At 38.4% G+C, this 14,040-nt stretch overlaps 1 protein-coding gene across 1 annotated transcript; it reads right to left on the bottom strand.

Moving 5' to 3' along the window:
* Positions 1 to 6,293: 6,293 nt before the first annotated feature.
* GPR22 (G protein-coupled receptor 22) lies at positions 6,294 to 10,695 on the bottom strand. The gene is made up of 2 exons (XM_031552912.1): positions 9,864 to 10,695; positions 6,294 to 7,915 (listed from the first exon to the last, which is right to left on the bottom strand). The coding sequence occupies exon 2, from the start codon at positions 7,888 to 7,890 to the stop codon at positions 6,589 to 6,591; it is 1,302 nt and encodes a 433-aa protein (XP_031408772.1). The 5' UTR covers positions 7,891 to 7,915; positions 9,864 to 10,695; the 3' UTR covers positions 6,294 to 6,588.
* Positions 10,696 to 14,040: the final 3,345 nt, after the last annotated feature.

The raw sequence follows: 14,040 nt of genomic DNA, 5'->3' as shown, positions 1-14,040 counted from the left end.
TTTGACAAAACACAAAAATCAGCTTTCTGTGAGTTTTGTTCTGGGGTTAGGTGTTCAGTCCCTGAACCACATACCTATTGTTAACATTTCCTCTTTGCCCACGTATTCTTTTCACTTGTTTTGTTATTCTCATTCACTGATAGGTTTCCTTCCTGGCTATCAGCTGGCCAAGAGAAATGGTACGTCCTTCCCCTTACGGAGTTTACAACAGCAGTGCTTGCGTTTGCTCTTATTTTGTGAGGATGCGTACATTGCAAATAAAGTTTCTTTCCCCCTTTCTTATTCGTGTAATCAGCACAGTGTTAAATACAGCCCCGTGCAGAAGCTATCACTGACATTTGGAATTATTTACTCATGGGGGAAGCTGTCTTTTTTTCTGTTTTCTCTGCTTCTTACTCTGGTTATCTGTGACAGGGATTAATGAAAAATATTTTGAAATGAGGTTTGGAAGAAAACCATGGTAGGAAGTAGCAGTAGGTTGTCATCAGTTACTGTGCTTTTTCCCTATTCCTAATGTAGTTTAATTTGAAGTAAATCTCACAACAGATTGTGAGAGATCCTAGTACAGTTGCAGTAAAGCTGTGCTAATATTGCTGTTAATAACAATCTGACAGCCAGAGTGACAGATTTAGCAGCGTTAATGTTGTTTCAGCAGTGACATTGATTTGTTTATTAGACGTGGTATCAAGTTAAACTGTTGCAGGACAGGGGAGGAAGTTAGAGATCATAGCAAGATAACAGAAACCAAACATCTATTTCCAAAGCTCAGCCTGAGCAGGAAACATGGGCACACTGTTTGCCAACAGCAGTGTGCCGGCTGCTCACCTGCCTGCTGCTGGCTGCTGAGCATCCACAGATACCAGACCGAGCACAGGTATCCACACTGTAAACATAAGCCCTGGTAATAATTTCAGGTTGTATGCCTTCTGCAGAGCTTTCACTGGAAATCTTGCATTTATTTTTTCATTTTCTTCTCAGTCCCCGAGAATTTCTTTGCAAAGAAAACAGCTGATATCAAATGCATAAAATAGAATCATAGGATCACAAGGTTGGAAAGACCTACAAGACCATCTAGTCCAACCGTCCTCCCATCACCATTGCTACCACAGGCACTAAACCATATTTCGTAGCTCCTCATCCAGGTGCTTCTTGAACACTGCCAGGGACGGCGACTCCACCACCTCCTTGGGCAGCCATTCCAGTGCCTGACCACTCTCTGAGAAAAAAAGTTTTTCCTCATGTCTAACCTAAACGTCCTCTGGCACAACTTGTGGCCATTTCCCTGGGTTCATTGCCTGGGAGAAGGGTCCAAACCCCTTCTCATCACAGCCTCCCTTCAGGAAGTTGTAGAGTGCAGTGAGGTTTCTGAGCCTCCTCCAGACTAAACAATCCCAGCTCCCTCAGCCGCTCCTCATAAGACTTGTGCTCCAGACCCCTCACCAGTTTCGTTGCCCTTCTCTGGACACGCTCCAGGGCTTCAATGTCTTTCTTGTAGTGAGAGGCCCAAATAAATGCAATAGAAAAATTTCTTCCCTCAGACTCAGTTTATAATAGTTGTATTCTTTTAAATAATGTTGAAGTCTCTAATGATATTTGTGCTTCAATTTAATACTCTACAAAAATAAATTAAGATAAAGACGAAATAATTGAAAGCACATTGTGGTTGTGACACTTCTGAAGCATCAAGACAAACTGAAATTATCTGACCAATGCCAATTCGAAGGAAAATTCAGTTGAATTTTTAAGCTTTATCACTGGGAACAGACATCTAATGTTTTAGTTTCAGCTCCATTCTTAGACTACTTGTGCTCTGTAAGCACACTGAACTCAGCAGAATGTATGGTTGTATCTCTAGTCAAAGAGCCAGTGGGATAATGCTGGGTTTGGCTGTTATTCTGCATACAGTTCGTTAAATCAGAGCCTTTGGAGCTGCTAGTCATGTGGCTCTCCCTGCTGCTCCAAGCGGTTTTGTGAAAAGCACTCATCACACTTGGTGATTCAAAGACCAGCTGTTGTGGGTTTCTGTTACAATATGAGGAACAAGGTTAGCATGCTCCTTGTGACAAGTGCTCGTTGCCCTCCCCCTTTCTGCAGTCGTGATGACCGCAGTCTCCTCACGGTGTTCCTTCCGCCTCCTGCCCCTTTGCTGTTGACTTGTGTTCTTCAATGTGCTTTGCATCCTTCATTAACAGCCATCGGATATGAGTCTAATGATTCTAATTTTCCTATTAATCAGTTATGATGTTTCTTTGTTGTATTTTTTTCCACATAACCCCTCAGCAAAACAAAAAACAACGCCCGTATTTAATTTTCCTGTTGAACTGTGAGATTGTTCTGAGTTGGGGCAAGGTAATTACACAGTCAAGTTCTTCTCTGCCTTTAGTGTAAGACAAATGAATTCAGTGATATTGCTGCAGGATGTGTGAAGTGGGAGGGGGGTTTGGCTTTTGTGAAGCTTAAGGTCTGAAGTCTGAAGCTGATTGTCCTCAGCTGTACCCTTGAGGTATTTTGTTTGAACGGTGGGGCAGGGAAGGGTAAGTTGGTCTGTTCTGTATCTTCCAGTACTACCTTGGAAATTTGCTAAAGGAATGCTGCAGTTTCTTCTTTTTTAAAAGATTTTAACGACAATTGATTACTAAAACACTTTTCTTCAGAGGAAACAAACGTGTCTACAACACTCAGATATCAAGGAATGCTGATGATTGGCACATAAACCAATGCTGAGAAAGAACTATCATGTGCATTGCAGTACAAGGTATATAGTGGTTAATAGAGCAGAAAAAAATTCCTTCTAAAGCCATATAGCCATATATGCTACTGGGAAAAAAAACAACAATAAGAGAAGGTGTTGAAGTACGTGCGTGGTGCAGCGTAGTGTCTGTTTAGTTCAGAGATGCAATTATGAAAACCACTTCCATATAAATATGAAATAGATGCTAATACTGAACTCTACTTTGGATGTGTGCAGATATATAATAATGATATGTAGTGTGTGTGTATATGTGTGTGGATTTAGATAACAACGAAGGAAGAGAACTGTATTGATTTAACATGTATCCAGAGGTATACATTTCTGATCTAATGTATTTAGAAGTCATTGTAGCAGTTCTTATTCCCCTGGTACTAATGAAGCTAGCAGAACTTCTGACCAGATAGCAGTGTGTTATGACCTGTAAAAATTGTTGCTGTCTTGAAACAAGGTATTTGAGATCTATTTACATCTCTGTTTCACTGCTTTGTGCTGTGCTGGTTTGTTCAGGTATGGCTCTCGGGCACTGTAATAGCTACTGGCATTCTCTTCAGCTTTTTGTATTTTTAGTGGAGCTGACCTCATTTTATAATGTAAAATTGAGCGGAACTACATTTGCAAGTTAGAAGAAAACGTGGTCAGATATCAGCTAATACCCCAGGGACAGTGAATACGTGCAAACTGGTGTTTATTGCTCAAATTGCCACAATGCATTTGCTGGAATTAGCATTTTTAGAGTCCTGTACAGTTCTGCTTGCCTTAGGCTGAATGGTGTGAAATGTAATTGAACTAATGACTCACTGTGATGAGATCATTTTTAAGAATGTAGTGGGCTTCTTATTGTACAATACCACGGCAGATATTTGCCCTTTTCACTCCAGTGATGCTGCCTATTTCTTGCGTTCTGTTTTAGTCTTTGTCTGTCAAGCACCCACGGCACACCTTCACATCCCTCCTAAAATCCTCTTCAGTATCTGCAGGATACGCAGTCTTGCTTCACCAGTTGCTCTTTATTTTGTCTTGTTTGTGTTAAATCTGTCATCTTTGTGGTACAGACCGCGTATGTTCTGTTTTGTAATGACTCCTGCACGTATATTCAACTGCACATATTTCTGACTCCCTGCTCTGTGCAGAATTTCTTTCTGCAGACCTCCAAGTGTACTCCAATGTCGTGTAAGTCCTTTTCCTTTGCCACTTTTCATGAAAGATGAGGAACAGTAGTTGTACAAATGGACCTGCTTATATACTTACTGGCAATCACTGGCTAAGCAACGTAGCCTTTGAAAGCTGCTTTAATCTCTTGCTCTGACTCCTCGGTTATGTTTTCTCTTTGTTATGAAGTACTACATCACTGATTCTGGCTTTCTAATGGATGAGCCCTTAAACACTAAATACGTGGCACTTGAGGTTTTAGTTAGTTTTTACAAGTAAAGCCGTGGTGTAAAGAAACCTTTTCAGTGTGCAGTTTTTTTAAAATGATTATTTTGGATAAGAACATGAGTAATTACAAGATTGTTCACATGCTGGGGTCATTATCTCTCTTTTCTTTTTTAAATAAATGAATGATATTTTAAATTCATTTAAGAATGCCTTATTGGAAGATAAGTAATCAGATAAATCATATTATGCCATTAATCTTAGAGATCCCACTTTTTCCTCCTGCTAATGTTCAGGATCTGCAGAATATTTGCTAGTCAGAGAAGGAAGGAAGTGTTACAAAAAAAGAAAAATATACCATTTCTAGTTTTTTGGATTCACATCTTCTCACAAGAGCTTACTCATGCAGGTTTTTTTTTTTTTTTTTTTAAGTGTTAAATTTGGGACATATGGGATTAAAAAAGAAAACAAAAATCTACTACTATTAAGTTTGCCTCTGAATAAAATGAAGGATTTCAATTATTATTAGAACCCAGATCTAGCTTGGTTGAAATTCACACTGATCCACACTGTTTATAAGCAGATACAACTGAATGCCGATATAGTTGGTTTAGCTTTTAGAACAAAGCCAAGGTAGTTATCTTTGAATGTATATTGCACCATAATTTTAGAAAACAAATTATTACCAGTTAGATAATAGAATGTATAGGTAGAACTTGTATAATTTTAAGTTCCTGGTCTTTGTGGAATATGGAGCATCGGTTAGTGTCTTCCGTTTGGGTAAACTGAGGTTTATCACATGTACAGCTTTTCATTTCTTATTCTTTTTTCTTTTTAAACCACAAAAAGTGCTGGCAATACAGATATGATTTAATAATGTGAGGGAAAATAGCATTTTGCTCCCTTAAAGCTACAATTATTTTTTTGCCTAGGCAACTTTGGAGAAGCGCTTCAGAAATACTCAGTTTTTTTGTAATACTTTAGTCAAAGTAGCTCTGATATTCAAGGATATGTTCTGTTGGATTTTTTGTTTGTTTGTTTTTTAATAGAAGTCAGCGCTTATTGAGAATTATCCTTCTAATTATCATGGTAGCAGGTGATACACTGAGGAGTTTATATATCCAGACAAGCTAAATCATTCTCACTAATTGTTTATGTAGGTTTTTTAAAGGTCAATTAATGTAGCTACTGTTCACTGAAATACTGAGGTTTTTATATATGGAATAGTTCAAACCACCCCCCAGAAAAAGTGGGGGAATGAGTATCTCAATTCTTGCTTGCAGTGCTATAGATGATGGCTTCTGAAGGCCTTCTGTCTGCTCATTGAAGGCATGAGATGAAATGGAAAAAGAGGGTATATAATGATGGTATGACACATCTGTCCAGAATATTCAGAAATAGATTAGCTAGCCATCGTGGGATTTGGCTTGTGTTACAGCAGTTGCATGACCAGAACTGAACATCACTGGAGCAAAGAAGAAACCAAAATAATATGAAAACTAATGAGGCCAAGAAAATTGTTTCTAAATTAGCTGTGGCACTTGACAGCTCCATCTATCTATGATGATAGATGGTATGAATGAGTATTTTCTTTCCAGAAGATCCCCATGTCATGCTGGAGGTCCAGCTGCAAAGCCCCTGCAGCGTGAGCATCTGAGACTGTACAGAAATGATTTTGTTGGTTCTTGCCTGTTACTATCAGGACCAGTGACTTTCTCGTCTGTGTTTTTGCCCTCATCTAGTGCATCTTTCCCACTGTCTCCCTCTGCCTCTCATATAATTATTCAGTATTTTGTGCTGTCCATACCAGAACTGTACATCTGAGACTATGATCAACTGTTTCAATATGCAAGAACTTTTTTTCTCCTCTTTTCTTAGAAGTTTTTCAACCAATGTGATTGAAATAAAAATAACTGGTTCTGAATCATTAATTGAGGAGCATGCTGATAGGATGCTGGAGAAATCTGAAATAAGTAAATAAGCGCATATCCGAATATGAGATTAAAATGTGACTAAATTGTAGCTATACAGTGATCAGAATATCTCTGATTTGTGTTTATGAATTCAGTTTAAAAATATACCAGGCAAAATGCTGAATTTGTGCTTTAGAAAATGAAAGATTCCCGAGTGGAATTCTTGTTTAAAAATTATTTTATATTTACAGAGAAACTGAGCCGTACAAATATTTTCAAAAGTTTGCACTTCTTTAAGGCTATTTATTTTCTAAAAAAGAGGACTTGAGTATTTCTGACAAATATACACGTGGTGTTACGCTAACAAACGGCCATGCAACAGATATCTTACATAATGAAGAAATCGAATATACAAGACCTACTCTATTTAACACAGATATTGGAAAATGTACAGTCTAGCCAATAGTTAAAAAATGTTTTTCGTATTTGGCAGTATTTCTCTACGATTTGTTCAAATGTTCCTCGATGTGTTTTGGTGAATACTGAAGTCTAGTCAGTGACAACCTGAGGTACTAAACATTTCTGCCTTACTTCGTTGTCTTCGAAGGTGATCTTTTTGTTCCTTTTAGGCTCTATCCACGAGTTGTGTATGACAGCGTTATTTGGCATGGGATCTGCTTCCACGATTGAAACAACTCGTTTTTTCATCTTACTTTTCAGAACTTTCTGAAATTTTTGCCTCGTGAATGCATAAAGTAGAGGGTGAAAAATAGTTGTTCCGTATGCCATGACTAGAAAACACAAGCGCAACTTTACCAAAAGGTCACTTGGGCCCAAACACAAGATTGTGGTGTTTAGAACGGAGATGGGTGTCCAGCAGAGCAAAAAGGTGGAGATGATCAGGAGGGACATTCTGAAGACTCTCTTCTGCCGCTCTCGCCGCTCCCGGTGCCGCTTCACAGCTCGGCGCAGGGCAATGATCACAGACACAGAAGTCCTTACGCCAAAGACCACGTTTCTTCCTGCGCTGCTCTGCGACATGTCTGTGGTCTCGTGCTGTGTGGTGAGAGAAATAGTTTTTTTCTTTCTAGCTTTCTTCTTTTGTCCCGTTGTAAATCTTGTGCCGATTCGGATGTTAAGAGCCTGGAGTATTTTGGTGTACGTGATTAGCATCACTACCACGGTGAAGAAGAAGATTGGGATCTGGACGAGGAGGTGGTAGTACATCCCTAGCTCGGTGTGGTACTCGTTTGCGCTGACACACAGCAGTGTCTTGTTCTCCCAAGTACTTGCGCTTTGAAGACTGAAGAAATTGACTTCAATGAAAGGAATTAGGAAGGCAAAAAGCGAAATGATCCATATTGATGTCATTAGTATCACAGCCCTTCCCATGGTCAGAATTCGGTTGGCAGGTTTGACAGAGATGTCGTATCGGTCCAGAGTGATAGCAAAGACATTGATTGCGGTCGAAACGCTTGCAAAAGAGACACAAGCCTCGTGGAAGCAGCAGATCAGAGCAGTGTTACTCTCCAGTGAAAGCAGAAGGATAACTATAGTTAGAGGAATACATCCCACACAAATTATTACATCAAGTACGTGAAGGTTCATTGTAATTATGTTACTGACAGAATTGATTAAGTTGGATTTCATACAGTAAAGTACCAGCACGGTGAGGTTGCTGCCAAGTCCCAAAACAATTTCTAACATCAAAAATCCAGTGAGAGACACTTGAAAGCTTAATGCGTATGACAGTGGTCGGTACATGTTGGTGTCGATGTCATCAATGGCATCTCGAACTGTGAAGTTAGATTCAAACTGCATGTTGCCTTCCAGAATAGGGGAGAAACACATTCTTTTGTTGCAGTTGCTTTTTCTCCTGAAAGGTGAAATAAACACGGAACTACTTGACTTATTTTTTTAACACTTTCTGTTATTTTAGAAAAATGATGGGAATGGAGGATGGAGGAAAAGCATCCATTCCTAACAAACTCTTAATTTACTGTATGTTTAGAGCTGTATTTGGCACGGACCCAAAAGCCTGAGGATCCAGAATAAGGTCTTTCTTTTTTAAAGGAAAGCAAGATTTGTTTAAAAATAAAAAGATGAAAAGCTTGCACTCAGGGGAGACCAGGCTTTATTTATAGTGATGTGGCCTTTACAAAAGGCCCATTTGTTGAATAAACTGTACTTGTGCTTTGCCTTTGTATTGTGGTGAGTGCTATTTCAGCAGAATGTTGTTAAGTATTGACAAATTAGTACTGAAGATCGTTTTAAAAAGGCTCTTGTGGAAAAAAAGGGAGTGATAGAAACATAGAGCACTGCTGCTTATGTATCCTAAAAAGAACATTTAAAATATCTGACAACAATTTAGCAGCATCCTGATGAAGACTTTGTGAGAGTGTCATAAACTGAGACCTGAAGTTCTGCAATTAAACAGATTTTTATAGAACTTGAAGACTTCTGTTCTCTTCTATCTGGTGTGCATCTACATGCATGAAACTTGTACTATAGTCTATTTAAGTATGTGTAATTTCCAGCATAAAGCTTACATAGGTTTGGGGTAATGGAATTCATTATAGAAATGCTATATTTCCTCTTCCTGATTCGAATATTCTGTTTCTTCAAAAAAAATTGGTGCCTGATGGAAGAGTATTTAATTTTCTTCCAGAATAGATTTAAGTTTTATAAAACAGTACTTAAATGTAAAATTGTCTCTTCCAGATTTTTTACTTACTGAAATTAAATCCAACAGATATAAATCCATGATGTATTTATCCCAGGAGTAAGTGAGGCCCAAAAAAGTAGCATTTATTACATCTCGGACTTTTATTTTGTGGCTGCGAGTGCTTTGGTTTCCACACACCGGCAGGTTGTAAGCAGAGCATCTGTGTTAATAATACCTGGTGTGTGCATTGCTTGTGTTGTCAGCCAGCTCTAGAGGCTGTAATGGGATGAATAAATAAGAGGTCGTTCAGTTTCTTGTTGTGATACTTGAGGGTTTTATAAGTAGTTTTAAATTTAAGAGGGGAAGTACTTGGCATGAAACAAAATTTAAATGCAGATCTTTGTTCCCACTCTGAATACATTAAAAATGGATAGCACTAAGGTGAACAAAACTGAGCTGCTTTTTAATGAAAGTATGAATTGAGCACACTTGAGATATGGTATGCAAATGAATTTCATCTGCAGTTCTGAAAAGCCTCTATTGCACAATACTATTAATTGCAAATTGTTTGATGAAAAGTCTTGGACTGCTTCAGCAGTTATTTCACATTTACCTCTTAAATACAAAAGATGTAAATGAGAACATACGAGACTCGTGCATGAAATGAAACAAATATTTCAAAAGCTTTTTTTCATTTCCAGTTTAGACGAATTCTGATGGGTTTACATTAAACCTCAGGAACATGATTTCCTCTGTTTGTGAGTCCTGGCTTTGACTGTATTTCAAGAACTGGTCCAAATGCATTACTGGGTACAGAGAGCTCTCTTGTATTAGTAAAAGCCAGGAGGAAATCAAAAGCAGGTCTTGCTATAACAAAAAAAAAAAAAGGCAACAAAAGCAAACACTGAAAAAAACCCAAACCCATAACGTCTGAACTGTAATCTTACTCTGAAATCTTTGTGGCAACTGAGAACTTCGGATGAACTATATCTGTAAAATCGAAGATTGAACATCACCTCTTTGTTGCATTGATTAATTTCAGGTGAGTACGAGTGTAAATGCCAGAGCAGAGGTAATTTACTGGGCGCGTTGCCCTTCTGCACGGTGCTGCTCCGGTGCAACGCGGAGCAGAGGCTGCGGCACACAGCCTGTGACCTACCTGCTTCCTGCGCCTCAAGGGTCTTTCAGCTCCTTGTAGCAGCTTGTCATAAATTGATACATGGTGTCACCGGCAGATATTTGACATGCACTGTCACCTGGAAACCAAGTGCTAGCTGGGCTCTTATTTCATTCCTTGCAGATTTTTTTTTCCTCTTTTTGCTCCAGCACTTCAGCAGCAGAAAATTTTGATTAAACATGGGGACTCCTCAGTTGCCTGAGATACTTCGTCTGTGCCGAGTTCCAGGCCAGCAACGACAAACCTTCTTCTAGGTGATGTTAATCTTTTCTTTCCCCTCTTGCATTTTGTAGCAGCCTGCTTTTATTTTCCAGGTTTAAAAAAGAAAAAAGAAGAATATCTGCCTTCTGCGTTCGGAGTGTATGTAGACATCCTTTAGTTACAGTTGCGCATCTCTTTCTGTAATATTCCTGCTCGTTACTTTTGAGTGATGGCTTAGTCAAAGAAGTTGCTGTACATCATAAAATCCAGTTCGTGTGCTTTGACAGTAACCATGAGTTACCTAATTTGGTTTATTTTCATTTAAGGAGAATACATAACAGATCATAAAATTGAGAGAAAAATATCCATTAGTCATTATGACAAATAAGATATTTAATGAGCAGTATAGAAAAAGCGTGGTTAAACCCTTGTGCAGCTTGCTGGTGAAGAATGCATATTCTCCTTTTGGGAATTCATGTTTCATTGTTTCTTCATGCATCGGTAGTTTCCACAGTTCTGGTTTTAAATTATAAATCCCTCTTTAAGAAATGCTCACCATTTTAAGAATCACTCGTATTCTTCTTCCAATGAAATCTGAGCAGATGCGTCAGTCTTCCACATATATTCTTGACGTGTAAATGGTGATACAAGTGTGCTCCATGTTTTGTTTCTAATTCCTTTCTGCCTTAAGAATGCACGGTAGTGGTGAGTCCTGCTGCTTGTAGGTCATACAGCTAGAAAGGTACCCGGCCAACTGCGCTCTTCATACTGTCAGTTGTAAAACTGAATTAGTTGCTGCATGTCCTTGTGAAGGGGAGGGGGAAAAAAAAGGTTAAAAGTAGGGCTTAGAATTTTAAAAGAAAGTAATGCAATGATTTACTTTGTAATATCGCTTATTTGGTGAATAAAGGATGTCTAGAATTGTATATTACAGATGATATGATCAGCTACCAATAAGGAAATATCCTTATTTCCTAGTAAAATCATATCATGTTTGTGTTAACTTGCATGAATTTAGTTTTTTGGACAAGTCTCCTATTCTGCAAACAGTGCAGGTTGCAGGAAACCCTAACTAGAAGCAGTAACTGTTGGATGTGAAGTGCCTGCTCTTCACTCAGCTCTAAGAAGCAGCTACTTTATACTTGCAGCTCTCTGATCTACTGATGAGAAATTGAGCAAAGTCAATAAACTTTGTAGGAAATACATTTTTGTTAATTTGCACACTGTTAAAATTGTATTTCTTGAAATAAATGTGCTGCAAATCAGTGTTTCTAGTAAGTTACTTGATTTTGGAGATACAGTGGAAGAAATAAGTCTTAAAAAACGACCGAACAGGGAAAAGAAGGGAGATTTCACGAGCAGGTCAGAGATTAGTCATATTTCTTGACCTTCATAAAACACTAAGTGTACACCAATTAACAGACTGTCAGCTCCTTCAGAGAGCAACTGAATAAATCTGTAACATATTTAACTGCCAATATTTGGAAATACTGCTGAGGGAGGAAAGAAATGTTCCCAGTTGCATTCCATGTTTTTTTTTGTTTTGTTTTGTTTTTCCCCTCCAGTACTATTTAACCTAAATTATACTGGCTTTATATTGTATGAACAAAACAGGTTCTTAATATTCTGTAAGAGTTTCATACAAAATAGCATTTGTCTACCACTGTGTTTTTAATAGGGATGGGGAAATAGCATTCAGATATTCCCCGGACTCAAATACAGCACGATCCTAGTGCTTAATACAAGTTGAATCTGATACCTTCCTCTTTTCTCTTCCTCCCCCCGCCCCCCCTACCCCTCCGTTTTTGTTAAATGCTGCTTATTCTGCATACCATAGTAAGGAACAGATCTTACCTCCGCTACAGGTTTGATAAATTCTCGGTGCAGGTGAAGCAGTTCCAGGTTAGAGGGATTCATTTTGTTCACTTGTTAGCAGAGAAGAAGGGAAAGAGGGTGAAAAGCACATCCTCGAAAAATGACCTTAATGAGAATTTATGCCTGTAGTGTGCCATTGTTTCAGCATACTGCTAATGTATACAACTGCTTTAGTTCTGGCTTAGAGGCTGCTGCAGTCTCCCACTCTTCCTATTGTAGAATCAATAAGCATTTGAAAATACATAATGAAAGTAATTTAACATACTGAAGGCTTCTTGTCTCCAGAGACACCACTGAGATTCAGGCTTTCTAAAAAAGCAGAGCAGCGCTTCGGAGAGGCGAGCTTGCGATGGGCAGCTTTTGCAGAATGACAGCCTACCTTGTCGCTTCCCTTCACTGCAGAGAGATGCAGTGCATTCACTAATTTTGATTGGTCAGTGATGTGGGGCTTAAACTGTGCTTCATATATGGGATTGATGCCCCCCTCACCCCCCCTCCCTGATTTATATAAGGATTCTTTTATAAAAGGACTAAATTTACAAATGATTTATGAATTCTGGAATATATTAAGGCTATGCCAGTGTTATTTTTACCTTTTCACTCTTCACTTTGTGTACACTGGAAACCACATGATGCTAGTAAAAAAAAAAAAATTGGATTAAACCTTTATTACTTAAAAAGCTTCCAACGATCTATATTTGCGTTTGTCTCCTTTCCTTTGTGAATTTTTTTTTCTTTTGTCCTAGGAATATCTCCTAAATAAAACTGCCTCCTATTTTCTGTGAGCCAGGCTGAATCTCTCCACTCTGTTTATATGCAAGTCAACACTTAGGTCTTAACCTTCAATGAATTATACTCGGGACGAATCAACACCCCCTTGTATATTAGTAACATTTCAATTAAGATTCAGAGATTATTCAGACCCTCAAAATGGGTCAATAATTCAGTTTAGTTCATGAATCAGGAAAGATTCTTGTGATCCATCACCATATACAGCACATGTGTAGTAGCGTCACCTGTAAATTTTGTTGAAATATTAATTTTTTTAATATTCCACATGGATTTTTCTGGAGACTCGGCAGGTTTTTTGCGAGGCTGTGCCTTGCATTATCTTCTCGACCTTTGTGGAGACTGTAGAGGGTTTTCGTTTTCACTTTTTTGTTTTGTAACTTATTTCTGAATCTGTTCGCAGCATAAGCAGTGCTCACAACCGCTTAATGAAGAGTAAGGAAAGTGTGGCACAGTGTCAGTTTTAATTACTACTAATGCTAAAGTAATTTCTAGAAATGAATGAACTGTGCAACTGAGTATAATAATTTTTAGCATCGGTTTGCAGAAGCAAGTAATTTAAGAATATTTCAGTAAAAATGTTCTGCTGGTTCTGTGTCAAATAAGCATGGAGATTTGGACATTTTATGTTTTTTTCTTGATTTGAAAGATTTTTTTCTGAAAAGTTTGATAAAATACTGTTAATATGTGGTTCTTATCTAGGCTACTATATTAAGATAAGTTTGGTCAAATATTGGTGAGGTTCTGTGCAATCATAAATAGCAATTGTGTAAACATTTCTTTTTTCTTTTATTTTGTTTTTTTTTCTTCATTTTTTTCCTCAACTGTCCAATATGCTACTTATGTTTAGGTAACGTTGTACTTTTTTATTTTTTAATGGCTGCATATTCCTCTAGTTTGTTTCCTAGACCTTACTGCTCTCTACAAGTACCTGAAAGGAGGTTGTAGTGAGGCAGGCATTGGCCTCTTCTGCCAGGTAAATGACGGTCAATAGGATGAGAAGTAATGGCCTTATGCTGCACCAGAGGAGGTTCTAGTTGGACGTTAGGAACAATTTATTCTCATGTAAAGTGGTGAGGAACTGGCACAGGCTGCACAGGGAGTTTGTGGAGTCATTGTCTCTGGGTGTTCAAGAAAAGCGGAGATGTGGCACTGAGGGACATGGTTTATGGCCTTGGTGGGGATGGGCTGACGGATGGACTGGGTAGTTTTAGTGGTCTTTTCTGACCTTTATGTTTCTGTGATTCCGTTCCTCTTTTACCTCTAGAAAATTTTATAATGAAGTAGTAGAGAA

This window comes from Meleagris gallopavo, chromosome 1 (assembly GCF_000146605.3).
Source record: "Meleagris gallopavo isolate NT-WF06-2002-E0010 breed Aviagen turkey brand Nicholas breeding stock chromosome 1, Turkey_5.1, whole genome shotgun sequence".
Classification (NCBI taxonomy): domain Eukaryota; kingdom Metazoa; phylum Chordata; class Aves; order Galliformes; family Phasianidae; genus Meleagris; species Meleagris gallopavo.
This window is presented reverse-complemented; position numbering and strand designations above follow the sequence as displayed.